The sequence below is a fragment of the Sinohyriopsis cumingii genome, chromosome 19 (assembly GCF_028554795.1).
Source record: "Sinohyriopsis cumingii isolate HCF-2022 chromosome 19, ASM2855479v2, whole genome shotgun sequence".
Taxonomy (NCBI): domain Eukaryota; kingdom Metazoa; phylum Mollusca; class Bivalvia; order Unionida; family Unionidae; genus Sinohyriopsis; species Sinohyriopsis cumingii.
In genome coordinates, this window is record NC_142979.1 from 29,421,369 (window position 1) to 29,438,993 (window position 17,625).

General features: G+C 37.1%; 1 protein-coding gene across 1 annotated transcript in view; it reads left to right on the forward strand.

Annotated features, from left to right (window-relative positions):
* Positions 1-16,591, forward strand: part of LOC149775351 (thioredoxin domain-containing protein 17-like) — a 45,521-nt gene extending 28,930 nt beyond the window's left edge. Inside the window, exons 3-4 of the mRNA XM_089943957.1 lie at positions 5,082-5,163; positions 14,105-16,591. Coding sequence (XP_089800083.1) covers positions 5,082-5,163; positions 14,105-14,173 — 151 coding nt within the window. The 3' untranslated portion in view covers positions 14,174-16,591. The remainder of the gene's footprint in view (positions 1-5,081; positions 5,164-14,104) is intronic.
* Positions 16,592-17,625: the final 1,034 nt, after the last annotated feature.

The window sequence follows — 17,625 nt, forward strand, 5'->3', positions numbered from 1 at the left end:
TGCTATCAGCCATTTATGTGTCCCAGGCTGGCAAGAGAGTCAGAAAACAGTGTTCAAATGATGAATGCTATCAGCTAGTTATGTGTCCCAGGCTGGCAAGAGAGTCAGAAAACAGTGTTTAAATGATGACTGCTATCAGCCATTTATGTGTCCCAGGCTGGCAAGAGAGTCAGAAAACAATGTTCAAATGATGAATGCTATCAGCCAGTTATGTGTCCCAGTCTGGCAAGAGAGTCAGAAAACAATGTTCAAATGATGAATGCTATCAGCCAGTTATGTGTCCCAGTCTGGCAAGAGAGTCAGAAAACAATGTTCAAATGATGAATGCTATCAGCCAGTTATGTGTCCCAGTCTGGCAAGAGAGTCAGAAAACAATGTTCAAATGATGAATGCTATCAGCCAGTTATGTGTCCCAGGCTGGCAAGAGAGTCAGAAAACATTGTTCAAATGATGAATGCTATCAGCCAGTTATGTGTCCCAGTCTGGCAAGAGAGTCAGAAAACAGTGTTCAAATGATGAATGCTCTCAGCCAGTTATGTGTCCCAGGCTGGCAAGAGAGTCAGAAAACAGTGTTCAAATGATGAATGCTATCAGCTAGTTATGTGTCCCAGGCTGGCAAGAGAGTCAGAAAACAGTGTTTAAATGATGACTGCTATCAGCCATTTATGTGTCCCAGGCTGGCAAGAGAGTCAGAAAACAATGTTCAAATGATGAATGCTATCAGCCATTTATGTGTCCCAGTCTGGCAAGAGAGTCAGAAAACAATGTTCAAATGATGAATGCTATCAGCCAGTTATGTGTCCCAGGCTGGCAAGAGAGTCAGAAAACATTGTTCAAATGATGAATGCTATCAGCCGGTTATGTGTCCCAGTCTGGCAAGAGAGTCAGAAAACAGTGTTCAAATGATGAATGCTCTCAGCCAGTTATGTGTCCCAGGCTGGCAAGAGAGTCAGAAAACAGTGTTTAAATGATGAATGCTATCAGCCATTTATGTGTCCCAGGCTGGCAAGAGAGTCAGAAAACAATGTTCAAATGATGAATGCTATCAGCTAGTTATGTGTCCCAGGCTGGCAAGAGAGTCAGAAAACAGTGTTTAAATGATGACTGCTATCAGCCATTTATGTGTCCCAGGCTGGCAAGAGAGTTAGAAAACATTGTTCAAATGATGAATGATATCAGCCATTTATGTGTCCCAGGCTGGCAAGAGAGTCAGAAAACATTGTTCAAATGATGAATGATATCAGCCAGTTGTGTGTCCCAGTCTGGCAAGAGAGTCAGAAAACAGTGTTCAAATGATGAATGATATGGGCCTTTTTGTCAGCACCACTTCATTAGTGAACTTATTAATGTTGCAGTTACTGGTGGCTGAGAAGTTACTGATGAAGAAAAAGGCCTGGCATTCTGTGCCACTGTCCACCCCCCCCCCAGCTTTGGTGTGATAGTTACCCACTTTGCCACAATCTCTTCCAGTCATTCCAGCACTGAAAAGACTACCATGTCATTACCAGTACAGTACAGTGGCCAATGTGCACTATAACTGGACTCTGCACATACACCATGATACTGGTTATGGTGATTAATAATAATAATAACGATAATAATGAGGACTTTGTATAACGCCTAATCTTTAGAAGCTCTAAGCGCTTTACAACATTAGACAACATCTGTAACATAAAAATACATATTAAATATGATTACAATAAAACAAACACCATGAAATTAGAAAACATGAAACATGCTGAAAATATTTAAGGTAGGAAACATTATTAGGCTTTTAAGTTTGTTCTTGCAGTCAAAATAGGTGAGTTTTAAGAGCACTCTTGAATGAGATCACAGCATCTTTGTGTCTAAGTTCAGTGGGCAATTCATTTTGATTGAATTCAGTTTGATTAATCCCATGATAGCTTGTGGTGGACTGCAGGATATGACTTCAGCTGGCCACATGCCTTGTCCACTGCAGTCATGACGTCAATTGATTTACTCCTGGTGTCACCACTTCTGAGAGCAGTTATTAACTTTCCAACATTCTGTGTCCTGGAATATGGACAGCATTTGACACCCAGTCACATCAAATCCGGCCCTGGCTTTGCCAAGGACACGTAGTGCTGTTGACATGGTGCTCAAGTCTCCTTTGATGTCTAGTACTGGATATATGAAGACAGTTTCAACTATCACTGGATATTCCTTCACTGTTCCCACCTCTTTTGCAACCTCAGTGCAGGTACCTTGTTCTCATTTTGCTTCAGTGATGTCCAGGTGAGATTTTGTTTGCAGTTAAATTGTCTTCCTGCTACTGGCTCCAGAGTGCCATCTTCCAGAAATGTCATCATGCGGCCATCAATAGAAATGATGCATCCAATCCCATTTTAATGAAAAAAGACCAGCCTTCTTTGAAACACTTGCCAGACTGGTCAAATTGCTGACATTATACACTGCTTTGAAAGGTAACCCAAGCATAAACAGGCATTTCTTCTAAAAATGTTGATTGCTATCTACCTTCATTGTCTGCTTTCAACATTGAAGCCCCAGCCATTGGTAGAGATGTTGTAAGCCAGGGAATGTTGTTGTTGTTGTTGTGGGTTTAATGCCACATTTCAGCATATGATACATAGCAGCCAGTATATATGGAGAAGGAAGAACCCAGGAAAACCTTAGTAAAAACCCAAGAAAACCTCAGGAAGAACCACCTGCCCACACCCCTATGAAAATGTCGTGCACAATTCTTGAATTATCCATGAATTGTTCTAGAACACTTTTCATAAACCATTCATAAAATGCACATGAACATTTCATGAGCAGTTCTTGAACATTAAATGGCCAAATTTTCAACAACATCAGAGTCTGAGGAAGCTACCACAGCAAACTTTCTCACATAACAACTTTGGCCCAACCCATGACTCAAACCCACACTGACATAGGTGAGATGCTGCTATCTGTAAAGGCATGTGCATTAAGATGCTCAGCACCCTGGGCCCTCCAAGCCAGTGCTTGTAAAAGCTGTCTTCATACACATGGAATGAAAAGTAGCTATTGGTTCAATGCTCTTCTTGGCAATCTTTCACCACGCTGAGCATAGCATAGATCATCATTGTGACAGGCAATATGTCCGCTGACCGACATTTATGGGAGTCAGTCTTGTGCATGGATTATGAACTGAATAAGGCTGCTTAACAATTAGTTTCAGGTTCTGAGCTGTTTCTGCTAATATCCGCTGCTCAAAGACCACCATATGGCACACCACAGATCTTAGTCATTTTATTCCAGTCTTGCTAAAAGGCCCATCAGTCTGAACACCTTGAGGGAATGGAGAGTCCATTCCCAGTGGTGTGAACAGAGAAATATATTTCCTTGAAAAGCCTTCATACTGTACCACAAATAGCTAAATTCTTCCATTGGTTATTCAAGAAAAAGACATTAGCCCTGACTACAATCAATGGTTACCATTCCATGATTTCCGACATTATTTTGCCATAATGGAAAGTTGGTTGTAGGCCATAACAAAGACCTCTGTGAACAAGTTGCAGATTTTCATCTGTCTGGAATGAAGGTCATGCCTCTCTGTTTGAACTTGATCTTGCTGTGGAACTTTATATGGTTGAATGAGTTACCCTTTCACCCCTGCATAAGACATACTTCCAAGTCACCCTAGTGTAAGCAGGCTTAATCAGAGGAATTCATTCCTTACTGGTTGTCCGAAATTGTCTGCAGTCCTGTCTAGAGGGTTTGGTTTTCCTCATGATGACCCTTAGATTCTTGGCTCAGAACAGCTAGGCCGCTGCTCATGAGAAACGAGTCACTCATTTTGAAAATGCTGCAATCTTTGGACCTATGTTCAAATATTATCTACGGAGTCATTGAACTGGAACTTGAAACATGCTGTGCTGATCAGAAGAGGGAGATTTTGCTTGTTTTTAAAAAGGAAGGAATAATATTTCCACATTTTTTTTCATTCTTGATCCAGTAAGTTATCAGCTCAGTCTAAAAGGAATTAATGCCAGACTTTCATGTGGCTGATGTGGTTAGAGTAGTCACAACTAGCATAATAGCTGAGTAACCTATTCCATAACTGACATTATTCAAGTCATGGGATGGAGGTCTGATTTGACATTTTTTCTTACTTCTGTGTCTGAGAGATCTTTCACTGCAAGGCTCAGTTTGTCCCTTTGGATCTATATCAGCAACACAACAGACTATCATTACTCTAATAACACTGATTCTGCAAAAAGAGAAAATGTTTTCCTTAAGAATGTATCTCGTTATTGATTGGTCTTAACTATTGCCCATATCTGACATGCAAATCAAAGCTACTTCACATTGATAGGAAACCAGATCCTGGGACAGTTTTTCCTTTTAATTCTCCTAAGGTATTATAATCAAGTAATGTATTTGAAGAAGAAACACATTTTTTGAGTATCTTTCTTTGATAATACTTACCCAGTAATAATAATAAGAATAATAAAGGCACTTCCTCCCAACCTCTCCCATCTATCATATCCCTGGGAGAGTGCATTTCTGTTCCAACAGTAACAGATGAATGATTGGATTTGGCACAGAGCCCTTCATCCAGGTTGAGGCCACTTTCATCAGACTTCCATTTAATAAAGCAGAGGATATGTTAGCACTTTTATTGATAAAAGAAGCAAAAAGGATGTTAATATTTTTCACTTTAGGGCTGAATTTATGAGGAAATGGATTTTCTCTTTACATATTATGATCAGGTAAGAATTGCTGAAGAAACATTTTGCTTAGGAAATTGGTTTTGCATTTAATTTTATATCATCAAGATCCTAGATGAGTTTGATTATGAGTGACATCAATGGATACTAGTCAAAATTATGCATCTGTCTTTGAATGAATTGTTATCAACTATAATGAAACAGTTCAAATCATCATAATATAAATGTTATGAAATAGTGTACACATGCGTAGTGAAATGGTAAACTGTTATCTAAGACAGGTGAGTTGTATCAGACCCACATAGGTCTCTTGGTGTAGGGATGTATCTATTGTTTGCTTAAATCCTGGAAAGTCCGTTATATTTAGTCAAGTTTTTCATGATATGACTATTATTTATATTGCAGTTGGAAGGACCAAAAGAACCCATTCCGGACAGATCTTTCTCTGAAGGTGAAAGCTGTACCAACTCTCATGTGTGTTGGAAAGGTTGGTAGCATGTTTTCACTTCTACCTTATATTTTGCTTACAGGTCAAGTTCATCTGCCACATCATGGATTCTGTCATTGCATAATTTGCTGGCAGATTGTTTGCTGGCTAACAATCTAGATTGCTAGAGATTGAGTTATGTGTACTGGACTTTGTATTAATTAGATCCTTGTAATCACTTATTGTCGTCTGCCTTTTCAAAAAGGCAGGAGCATAGTATCCATCTTTTTGTGTTTTTCCATCTGTCCATAGGTCAATCTGTCCATTGGTCCGTCTGTCAATTGGTCCATCTGTCCATTGGTCCATCAGTTTCATTTTTAATCAATAAATTTAAGGGCAATCATGATTATGTAATGAAACTTCGTATACTTATACATCATCATTAGAGCATGTATCACATACCACTGGGGAGGGTGGCCAAGTGGTCTAAAGAGCTCTCCATTATGGATCACTGCCATCTCACCTCTGTCTGCGTGGATTCGAGTCTAGGATTCAGCCAGTGGGTATGTGAGAAAGCTTGCCAGTAGCTTCTAGTGGGTTGGTGGTTCTTTCCGGTGTTTTCCCGAGTTCTTCCTCCACCATTAATACTGGCCGCCATGCATAGCCTTTCATGTGCTGAAAAATGGCATTAAACCCCACAACAACAACAACATACTACTGGGGCCTATCTTTGAGGTCAAAGTCACAGCTTATTATTGGAATTTTTCTATCACACTTTCCTTTCTGCTCTGTAATTTCAGAGTCATTTGAGATTAATGGACAAAACCTTGTAAACTCTTACATCATCACTAGTATGCATGTCTTGTGAAACAATATGTTTTCCATCTTTAACACTGAGGTCATAGCTCAGTATTTTAATTATCCATTACTTTAAAATGGTTTGTAATTTTAGAGCCATTTGAGATTAATAGATGAAACTTTGCTTATTCAGACAACTTATGTCATGTGCCTTCATATGGTTCACATCTTCAGGGTCAAAGTCATGGCTCAATATTTTTAGTTTCCATTACACATTCCTTTCACCTCTGTAATTTTAGAGCCATATAAGGATTGACCATTATTTTATTTACATTCATTGAAATGTGAATTGAAATAATGCTGTGTGATTTGCAGATTATACCCATGTTTGCACAGCATTTTCAGTTCAAACTTCATCAAACATAAAAAGAATAAACAGGTCAATCATTATAATTAAAATTTACATAAGAAAAAGTAAGGAAAATTCTTATAAAAGTGTCCTAAATAGACGTTTCTCACCTTATTATCAGTGATTAAACCATCACATGAGCAGTCTCCATTGTACACTATTGTCCAAATACTCAAGAGACTGGACTCTATTGTCCAAAATACTCAAGAGACTGGATTCTGTTATCCAAAAAAATACTCAAGAGACTGGACTCTCTTGTCCAAAAAATACTCAAGAGACTGGACTCTCTTGTCCAAAATGCTCAAGAGACTGGACTCTGTTGTTCAAAATAATCAAGAGATTGGATTCTGTTGTCCAAAATAATCAAGAAACTGGATACTGTTGTCCAAATACTCAAGAGACTGGACTTTATTGCCCAAAAATACTTAAGACATTGGACTCTATTGTCTTAAGTACTAAAGTGACTGGACATTGTTGTCCAAATACTCGTGAGACTGGACTTTATTGCCCAAATACTCAATAGACTGGACTCTATTGTCCAAAATACTCAAGAGACTGGACTTTCTTGTCCAAAATGCTTAAGAGACTGGACTTGGTTGTTCAAAATAAGCAAGAGACTGGACTCTATTGTCCACAATACTCAAGAGTCTGGACACTGTTTTCCAAATACTCAAGAGACTGGACTTTATTGCCCAAATACTCAAGACACTGGACTCTGTTGTCTAAAATACTCAAGAGACTGGACACTGTTGTCCAAATACTCGAGAGACTAGACTTTATTGCCCAAATACTCAATAGACTGAACATTATTGTCAAAATACTCCAGAGACTGGACTCTACTGTCAAAATACTCAAAGTGAAATCCATGGTGCAGAAATGTACATTTAAACTGCAGCATTAAGATTGATTTATTTAATTACTTTTAGCCTTATTTCCCATTGTCAGGATTTGGGATTAATGCCTACTTGACCTAGCTAGTGAATAACATTCACTTTTAAAGAAATCAGGTTTGATTCTTTAGCTTTTGCAGTATGGTCAATAGTGGACTTGAAATGACAAATATAACTACTAAAAATCAAAAACTTTTTTCGAGAAGGAAGAGAGGAGCCATTGTTTATGGACTTCATCAATTCACAAAGTTATAGAAACACTCAAAATGAAATTAATTTGGGCTGTTAAAATTGCCTCCAAACTTTAAACACACATTCATCCCATGGTCTGGCTGGTCTGAAATGAAAACTGTGTTACTCTGATATCTGATATGGTCACCACTATTTAAATTATTGTTATCGGTTCTCCTCCAGAATGGATTCTTCTATCAACATGAGCATTTAAAAAAGACATGATGTCTTCTTGGTTCTGAATGACAATTGTGCCAGTTTGATGACCAATATGGTCACCATGGCAGCCATTATGAAAATCTTTTCCATTGCTACTTCTCCATATTGAATGATGATCTCAACATGGATTATCAGCAAAAGACATCTTATGATGCCTGGTTGGTCCTATAGGAAAACAGATCCAATCTGATGTCCAATATTGCTGCCACAGTGGAAATATTGAAATCTTCTTATCACTACTCCTCCAGAATAGATGCTGATGTCAATATTGGGGTTTCACCAAAAGACATCTTATGATGTCTGGTTGGTCCTGTAGGAAAACAGTGCCAATCGGATGTCCAATATTGTTGCCACAGTGGAAATATTGAAATCTTGTTATCGCTACTCCTCCAGAATAGATGCTGATATCAATATTGGGGTTTCACCAAAAGACTTCTCATGATGTACTGTTCGTTCTAAATGGTGTCGATCCAGTGCCCAATATGGACATAACTGCAGTGAATTTATAAATCTTGCTATTTGATACTCCTCCTGAATAGATGGCCATATCAACATTATCTTTTCATTGAAAGACTTCTTATGATGTCTAGTTGGTGCTGAATAAAAATGGTGCTGATGAAATGTCCAGTATGGCCACCACAGTAGCCATCTTGAAAATCTTTATCACTACTGAGTAGATGGTTGCATCAGCATGGGGTTTTTACTACGGTAAATGACTTTTTATGATGTCTAGCTGGTCCTAAATCAAAATGAAGCCAACTTGACATACAATATGGTCGACATGGCAACCATCTTAAAAATCTTGTTATCACAACTTGAACAGAAAATCATATTGACGTGGGGTTTTCACCAGAAGACTTCTTATGATGTCCAGTTTGTCATAAATGAAAATGGTGCAGATCTGACATCTAGGACACTGCTACAGCAGCCATCTTGAAAATTTTGGTATTGCTGCTCTTCAATGGTATGTCACATCTTAAAAATATTGTTATCTCTGATCTCCAAAGTGATGATCATTATGACATGAGTTTTCACCAGATAGACTTATAATGGTGACCACTTTGTCCAAAATGGAAATTTTGTCATGCTGACCTCCAATATGTGTACCACAGCAGCCATCTTGAAAGTATTGCTATTGCTGAAGAATATCAGAAATGGTTGTGTTATGACTCTATGGTCTTAAACTAAGTAACAGAAAGAAGAAGCACCAAAAAGTTTAGTAAGATTAAAAAATCAATTTTTTCTCTTGAAGACAAGAGTGAAAATTTGAAGACACAGTATTGTGAATTATATCCCAAATAATCCTGTATGTTCTATCACAAGTACAAAAGTATAGAATGTTTTGAATGAATTTCAGTAAACTTGAATACCCAGATATACCAATAGTCTTGAATCAAGAATGTCTTATGACTAAATTCACAATAAACCCTAAGTAGTGTTTTAGTCCAAGAAGTCAAAAAACTATATAGTTACACTGAATAATTTTAAAAATTGATTCCTTTCAAAATATATCTGAACACAACAGTAAATGATTCCACAGACTGAACTTAAAAACAAAAATGCATAAATGTTTACTAAAACTGCGTTATATACAAACTGTCAACTGACCTATGACACAATAGAATGTTCTGGAAAACTAATGGTTTCTGATGGAAGTATTTCACTAATTTGTTTAAAGAAATGTAATGCCATGAACTTAAATTCAAATAAACATCTTTTAATAAAAATGGCAAAGTCAGGTAGGCCAAACTCTATCTTCAATCATGGACAAAGGTCAAGTACACAATATAAATTAAATATGCATAACAGTTTCAACACTTGACAGATAAAAGGAAGAAATGGTCTTATCTTAAATTCCAGGAAATTCTTTTCACTTAGTTGAGTGTAAGTTGCTTTGAGTGATTCTTGTAAAAATTAGAATTACAACTGAAGAGAATGGTAGGTTAACACATTAACCCCTGGTGATGAGTTTACATGGCAGGAGGTAGTAGCCTACTGCCAAGCTCTGTAGCATCATGGTCATGTATGATACACTGAAGTGGGTGGTATTATAGAAAGGTAGACATGTAGCTCTACAATGATACCGAATAATCTGGAAGTTCTAGTTGCACTACAAAATACAGAGGGAAAACCTCATTTTTTGGACACGATTTTTTTCCACCCAAAATTTGCCTGTGGTCGGAATATGATTTTGTGTTAGGATTTTAGACATTTTGGTCTCAGATCTAAGGCAGACCAGTATGAACTGCAAACAGACAGATGAACCTGTGCAAAAAGTACGGACATCTGGAATAAAGAGTCTCGATAGGAAAATAATGGGTCCATTAAGCCAGAAAAAAAGAACTCCAACTTTTACCCATCTGCACATGCGTGAGGCAAATAGCCATGAAAAACAATGTTTCTAACACAACTAGGCATTATGTTATTGGAAAATCGCCTGGAAGATGATTTATTAGGATTTATTCAGAAATAGCTTTCAAAATGTGTTTCCTACTCGAATTTCAGACAAAAAGGACAAAAACCTCCAGGGGTTAGTGTGTTAATTCATGTTGTCATATAGGCAACAGTTTCATTCAAAACATGGAAATATCAATATAGGCCTAGATTCAAAGCTTCTTTAAGCAAGTAGGGAGAGTCTCAGGGAGAATAGTTCTGTACTAATTGAGTAACCTTCTACAAATAAAGCATTATTTTTATTAATTTCAATAGTTATTTTTATTTCGATGTTCGAATGTTGGTGATTCCTTTGAATAAGTGAACTGTGTAAATCATGAAAAAATAAATTCCTTCTAGGAAACCTAGAAAAGGTGTGAGAACCTCGTTTGTAATGAAGAATCCATTATGTGAACCTGTTCAAAGTATATAATCTGAATTCTACAGTAGTCTTTTGTTTTACCACACATCATTTGGTGTCATTAAGGCATTATAGTGAGGAGTACTTTCATTTTAAGGTATTCCATCCATATGCATTTATATCCTGTTTCCCATTATGCATGTTCATTGTACAGTGGAACCCCGCTATAACGCAATGATCGGGGTCCATAAAATAGGATCGCGTTAAAAGCGGGGTCGCGTTAATGCGGGGTTTTACAATATTTAACTTTTTTTCCGAGAACATATACGTGTATACATGTACAATGATCAAAAGTCGGCTTATCATCAGATGAATATTAACTGGAATGCATTAATTAAGATATATTCAAAATAATCGATGGCTAATATATTTATAGGTTATTACTGTGCATTAAAAACATTTACTAATTTTTATTTGTTTGAACGATATTACAGATTGACCGATAATACCAGACTATCGCTATATCATGAAAAGTGTATCAACACCGTATGCTACCGTGCCGTCGTGGCATGCAGTTCATCCATAATTGGATTAATTTCATTGAAAATCGTACAGATTTAAAATATTCAATAATTTTGTAATAGTCTGAATTCGTCGTGTAAAATATAGGATGAACAAAATATTGAAACCATTTACTTGCCGTCTGATATCGTACGGTCATTGCATGCAGCTATTCCCGGGTCTACATACGGTGTCTGTACAAATTTCATACCGCTAAAATTTTATCATATGCGACAACTGCAAGAATAATTAACAATCAACGCATGATTTCAGCGTGCAAATAACTTTTATTTCAGATTTTGTGAACATCAAAAGAAACATGTGAAAACTGCTAAATTAATCGTTGCGCAAAGTGCAAAGTCAGTGTGGTTCCAAATTTAAATTTCATCATTTCTTGAAAAATATATCCAATGACGTTTGCTTCTTTGCCGCGAACTGTTGGGTTCTAGCAAAGTCAAGAATGTTTCTTAATTGAAGGACTTTGACGCTGTCAACATCTTGTGTTTCCAGCCACCTTAAACTTGCTTCTAAATGTACTACTGCTTCAGACACTTTTGGTGGGGGAGTTGGGGTGCCATCGTCATCGTTATCATTATCGTCACTGGTTTCAGGTTCTGATTGTGCAGCTTCATTCTTCCTGCTGACATTTGTAACAATTTCATCATCTGATATGTGTTCATATATAGGGCAGATGTCATCTACTGAATACCAGTTAAGGATATCATGATGACTGTGCTCGTATTTTTTGAGTGCTTCTTCTGCTAAACATACGTCGTCTTCAGTGAATCCTGTAAATTCAAGCTCATCGTCACTATCATTTTGTGTCGAGGGCGTAAAAGCTGGCCCAAGACCCTTTATCCAGCATCGTTCAATGCAGCGTGCAGTGATAGCATCCCAGGCTTTACCTCCAAGGTGACATACTTCTTTTAAGTTGAGTAATGCCAATGATGTGTCGACGGATGCGTTATTATCTGCTACCATTCCCTTTATCATTTCACGGCGATAATTTTGTTTAAATACGGAAATTATGCCTTGGTCAAGTGGCTGGATTTCTGACGTAGTGTTTTTCGGGAGGTACGAAACTTTGATCTTGCCATCACTGCTGACAAGATTTTCCGCTGGGGGGTGGGCAGGGCAATTATCCAGCAGGAGGAGAGCTTTTTCCTCCAGCTTGAGTTTTCGTAAATGAGCCCGAACATCTGGAACGAATGTTTTGTGAAACCAGTCGTCAAATATGGAGTTATTCATCCAAGCATTCTTGCTGTTATTGTACTGAAATGGAAGTGCCTTCATATTTACATGATGAAAACATCTGGGAGCTTTCGATTTTCCAATCATCAGAGGTCTGACTTTGTGGCTGCCAGACTTGTTAACACAAAATAAGAGAGTCACTCTGTCCTTCCTCTTCTTGAAACCTTCTCGTTTGTGACTGTCAGTCTTGGTTGCAAGAGTGCGATCGGGTAACATTTTATAACATAAACCAGTCTCATCACAGTTGTAAACTTGGTCGGCTGTGTAGCAACCGTCCTCCAGCAACTTTTTAAGCCCAATCGGGTAGGAATTGGCAGCCTCTTTGTCAGCGGAGCGGATTTCCCCAGACACAAGAACTTGGCTGATAGCGTGCCTTTTCTTGAATCTGTCTAGCCAGCCATTACTCGCCTTAAATTTGGAATCATCTCCATTGATACGGCGATCAAATTTCTCTGCTTGGGCTTTCAGAATTGGGCCAGAAATTGGAACACCTTCTGAGCGAGCTTGTACAAACCATTGGTACAAAGCTGAACATTGTCATTAGCTAACTTAACCCTTTTACGCTGTAAACCAGTTTCCTCTTCAAGAATGTTGGGTAGACTACGGAGCTTTCCTTCATCTGTTTTCCACCCTCGCAAAGTGGACTCGCTGATTCCTAGATCTCTGGCAAGCTGAGTTTGTTGTTTGCCCTTCTTTAGTTGATCTAGGGCATACAGTTTCTCTTTAGCAGAAAACGACTTGCATTTTTGAACTTGCTTTTCCATAACAGTAAAATATTTTTTTATATAAGCAAACAACGTACACAGATAAAGCTCGATAACTAAGTAATGAAGGCCTGCAATGGTTACGAATCACTTTTTATATAAAACAAAATTAAGCTGAATGGATGTACAATTTCATACCCTTTTAATTTACAGCTAATAAAGTGGATATTATTTACTTTCAACTGTTTGTTGTTTGATCACACCGCCAAGCACAGCATACATGTTGGCGGCTTTCGTCCTTTGATGTTTATTAAATTGTGCGACTCTTGTATCAACCACAGCTTTGTCTGCTGCTTGGCTGTGATTGCAGTTAAATAAGAAGCCCATGTCGGCTATTGTTTGAGCAACGACTGTATATAGAATTCATGGAAGACAATCACAAAGACGATTTACTGGCTTTACTCATGGATCCGTAATAAGTAACACTTCTGATAATGTTTACTTTGGCTTAACAATTCAAAAACCTAATGAAACCAGTTTTCTCTTCTAGAGTAGAATACGGAGCTTCACCACAACCTGTTCAAATTGATAAATTTCAGAAGCCAAGCGTTGTACACACTATTTCTCGTACGTTATATATATCGTATTATTTTAGAATTCATACACGATCACTTCTCCAAAATCACTTAAAGAACCTGGATAAATTGTTAAGTTCCGATCGTTTATTATTAAAAGTCATACGCAAATTCTTCCACCAAATCATAATAAACGTTTTACACACTATTTCTCGTACGTTAAACAAATATTTTCACGGTCCGATAAAAATACATGTAAATGAATTTCAAATTTCAGGAACCATGCCACGATCATATTATTTTAAAAGTCACAACTAATCTCATGCCCAAAATGAAGTTAATTTCTTGTTTTGTTTTTTTTACTTTCCTCCAAATTTTTTTTCTCCATGTGTGAATGAATATACGAAATTTCGGGAGCCATGCTACGACCGCGTTATATCCGAATTCGCGTTATGGTGGGGCGCGTTATAGCGAGGTTCCACTGTATATGAAAATTCATATAATCAGCATGCAAGGAATTAAATTTTTCATTCAATGTTTTAAAAAAAATGTTTTATTTTCTTTTACAGCCCCAGAAGCTTGTTGAAGAACAATTAATGGAGGATGACCTAATACAGATGATGTTCTCCGATGACTAGTCAATGTTATATGTGGATATTTTCAATGAAATATGTCTCATCTTCATTGTACTTAAAAAAATTCTTGGTGCTGAACTACATTTTTCATTGAATTTTTAGTTATTCTTTCATTACTAAGATATTCAGACACAGGGATAGTTACGAAATTTAAATATAAACGGATGAATTAGCTTTTTTAGTCATATGAAAAAAAGCTCCCGTTCAAGAATATTTATATTTCCTTGTTAGATATGGTTCCCTTAAATTACAGTAACTTTATTCTGTTGATTCATATGGAGCTAGCATCGGCTGTACTTTTTGGGTATGAAATTAATAATCACATGTTGACTAGTACATTTCATGGAGATGAGAAATCTTGAAGACAACAACTGATCACAGTTCTGTCTAAATGACATGTCTGTCAAAAACTAAAAGAGGAATCTGTACATATGGACTGTTGCTGTTGAACTGTACCATATTGGGATGAACTGCATACTTCATAAAACAGTTCTGACTTAAGTGAGCTGTAATGTATGCAGGTTGTCCCTGTAATTTATGCAAGTTATTCCTATAATGTATGCAGGTTATTCCTGTAATGTATGCAAGTTGTCCCTGTAAAGTATGCAAGTTGCCCCTGTAATGTATGCAAGTTGACTCTGTAATGTATGCAGGTTGTCCCTGTAATTTTTGCAAGTTATTCCTATAATGTATGTAAGTTATTCCTGTAATGTATGCAAGTTGTCCCAGTAATGTATGCAAGTTGTCCCAGTAATGTATGCTAGTTGTCCCTGTAAAGTATGCAAGTTGCCCCTGTAATGCATGCAAGTTGTGCTTGTGAATCATGATGCATTGTATTTTCTTTAAGCAAGATTTTGATTTAGACCATGATGAACATGCACTTTGACACTGTACAAATGCACTTTGACACTGTACAAATGCACTTTGACACTATTCAAATGCACATTGACACTGTACAAATGCACTTTGACACTGTACAGATGCACTTACATGCAAACATTAAGAAAGCTGTTTTACCCCAGCATATATTAATGCAAGAGTCAATAAGAGCATATTAGAAGAGAATGATGCAATCAACATGGTCATCACCAGCTTATTAGAAGAAATGCTACAGTCAAATACCAGTAGATTAGAGGGGAATGCTACAGTCAGTACTAATATATTAGAGGGGAATGCTACAGTCAATACCAGTATATTAGAGGGGAATGCTACAGTCAATACCAGTATATTAGAAGGAATGGTACAGTCAATACCAGTATATTAGAGGGGAATGTAAAAGTCAATACCAGTATGTTAGAAGGAATGCTACAGTCAGTACCAGTAGAATAGAGTGGTTGCTACAGTCAAGACCAGTATATTAGAGGGGTTGCTACAGTCAAGACCAGTATATTAGAGGGGTTGCTACAGTCAGTACCAGTATGTTAGAAGGAATGCTACAGTCAATACCAGTATATTAGAGGGAATGCTACAGTCAGTACCAGTAGAATAGAGTGGTTGCTACAGTCAAGACCAGTATATTAGAGGGGTTGCTACAGTCAAGACCAGTATGTTAGAAGGAATGCTACAGTCAGTACCAGTATAGTAGAGGGGAATCATGAAGTAAGTGCCAGTAGATTAGAAGGGATGCTACAGTCAATACCAGTAAATTAACGGTGAATGTTGCATTCAATACCAGTAGATTAGAGGGGAATGCTACAGTCAGTACCATTATATTAGAATAAATGCTACAGTCAATACCAGTATATTAGAGGGATAGCTACAGTCAAGAGCAGTATATTAGAGGGGAATGCTACAGTCAATGCAAGTATATTAAAGGGGAATGCTGCAGTCAATACCAGTAGATTAGAGGGGGAATGCTACAGTCAAATACCAGTATATTAGAAGGAATGCTACAGTCAATACTAGTATATTAGAGGGGATGCATCAGTCAATACTAGTATATTAGAGGGGAATGCTGCAGTCAATACCAGTAGAATAGAAGGGATTCCACAGTCAATACCAGTACTGTATTTTCCAGCCTATAAGTTGATACTTTTGACTTGAAAGTGAGGTCTTTGTCTTATTCTTCAAATCGACTTATATATGGATTATGTCATATCAGTTGCATCGACTTATATATGGATTACGGTACCTGGTATGCTATAAAAATTTCGCTATAACTGGCATAATTGAAAACAGGTCACATAGATGTACCAATTCTTGTTCAATTACTATATCAATAATTTGTTATAAACTAATATGTAATTTTGTCATTAGTTTGCATTCTGCATGTATTTTCTTAGTTCTCCAACATGAAATAAAAGAAAACAATTACTAGTTAAAAAAATCACCGGGCCGCATAGCACACTTATGCTCTGTACTCTATAGTGTACTGTACTAATTCAGAGCATATTTTTGTTCCTAAAAAAGATAAGAAATGTTTTTGTTTTATTCATCCTTTTTAACCATACCTCATTCTTCCTGATCATGTTTTAGCAACTGGCCCATTGTTATTTGATTTTCCAGTATACTGTTGGACACATGTGAGCAATTACTGGTATAGCTTTTTCATTGATATAATTGATCCTAAGAATGGATGTAATCCATATTGACTGGAGCGTTCTCTGATTATTTATAAAATACCATAGATTATGCTTTCTACTGAACCCCTAAATCATATGTTTATAATTGTATTTGACAATGTTTCTCAAATAAATATGGTTTAAACTAAACTAAAATCAGATATATAGATGAACTACTCGTAGATCATCAATGATTCATTTTTAGTTTTGCTTTTAAGTTTAAAGCAAATTGTAATGTCAACACATCACCTATATTCATTCTTAACCAGCTGTCGTTTCGGTGTCTCTCTTTGATTATACCAGTAATTGATAAATTGGTCTTTGGTTTCCAACAACAATCAAAGCCAGTTGCTGCAATTGTTTAAACGCTGATATTGGCCTTGGCTACCGATGCTAGTTACCGTATTGCCGGTACCCCATTGTTCTCTATCATTAATCTGCATCAGTTGCACTACCCATTTTTAATATCAAGCGGATTAAGAACCACAGGAAATGATGCCCACTCACTTCTCTGGATGCAAATAATGAATTTAGCTGTGGGCATTGTTTTCATTGCTATTGTACTGGCACATTTTAATGAATTAGGTATATTTTGTCAATCTTTTCAGTCCTAATCATTCATATAAATATACCCGTACAAATGATACAACTTACCTCACAATGCCTCCCGTCAAATCATGCAAGTGTTACACAGTGGCATTTAAGCTGGAAGTTGTAAAGTTTGCAAAAGAGAAGGGTCAGAATATTTCTGCTCACAGGAAATATGATCTAAGTGAAAGATGTGTCTGGGATTGGTGTAAAGCTAAGGTTGCATTATGTGCTACAAAAAAATACAAAGAAAGCAAATCATGGCTGCCAAGCAAGATGGATTAATATTGAGGATAAATTAGAAGA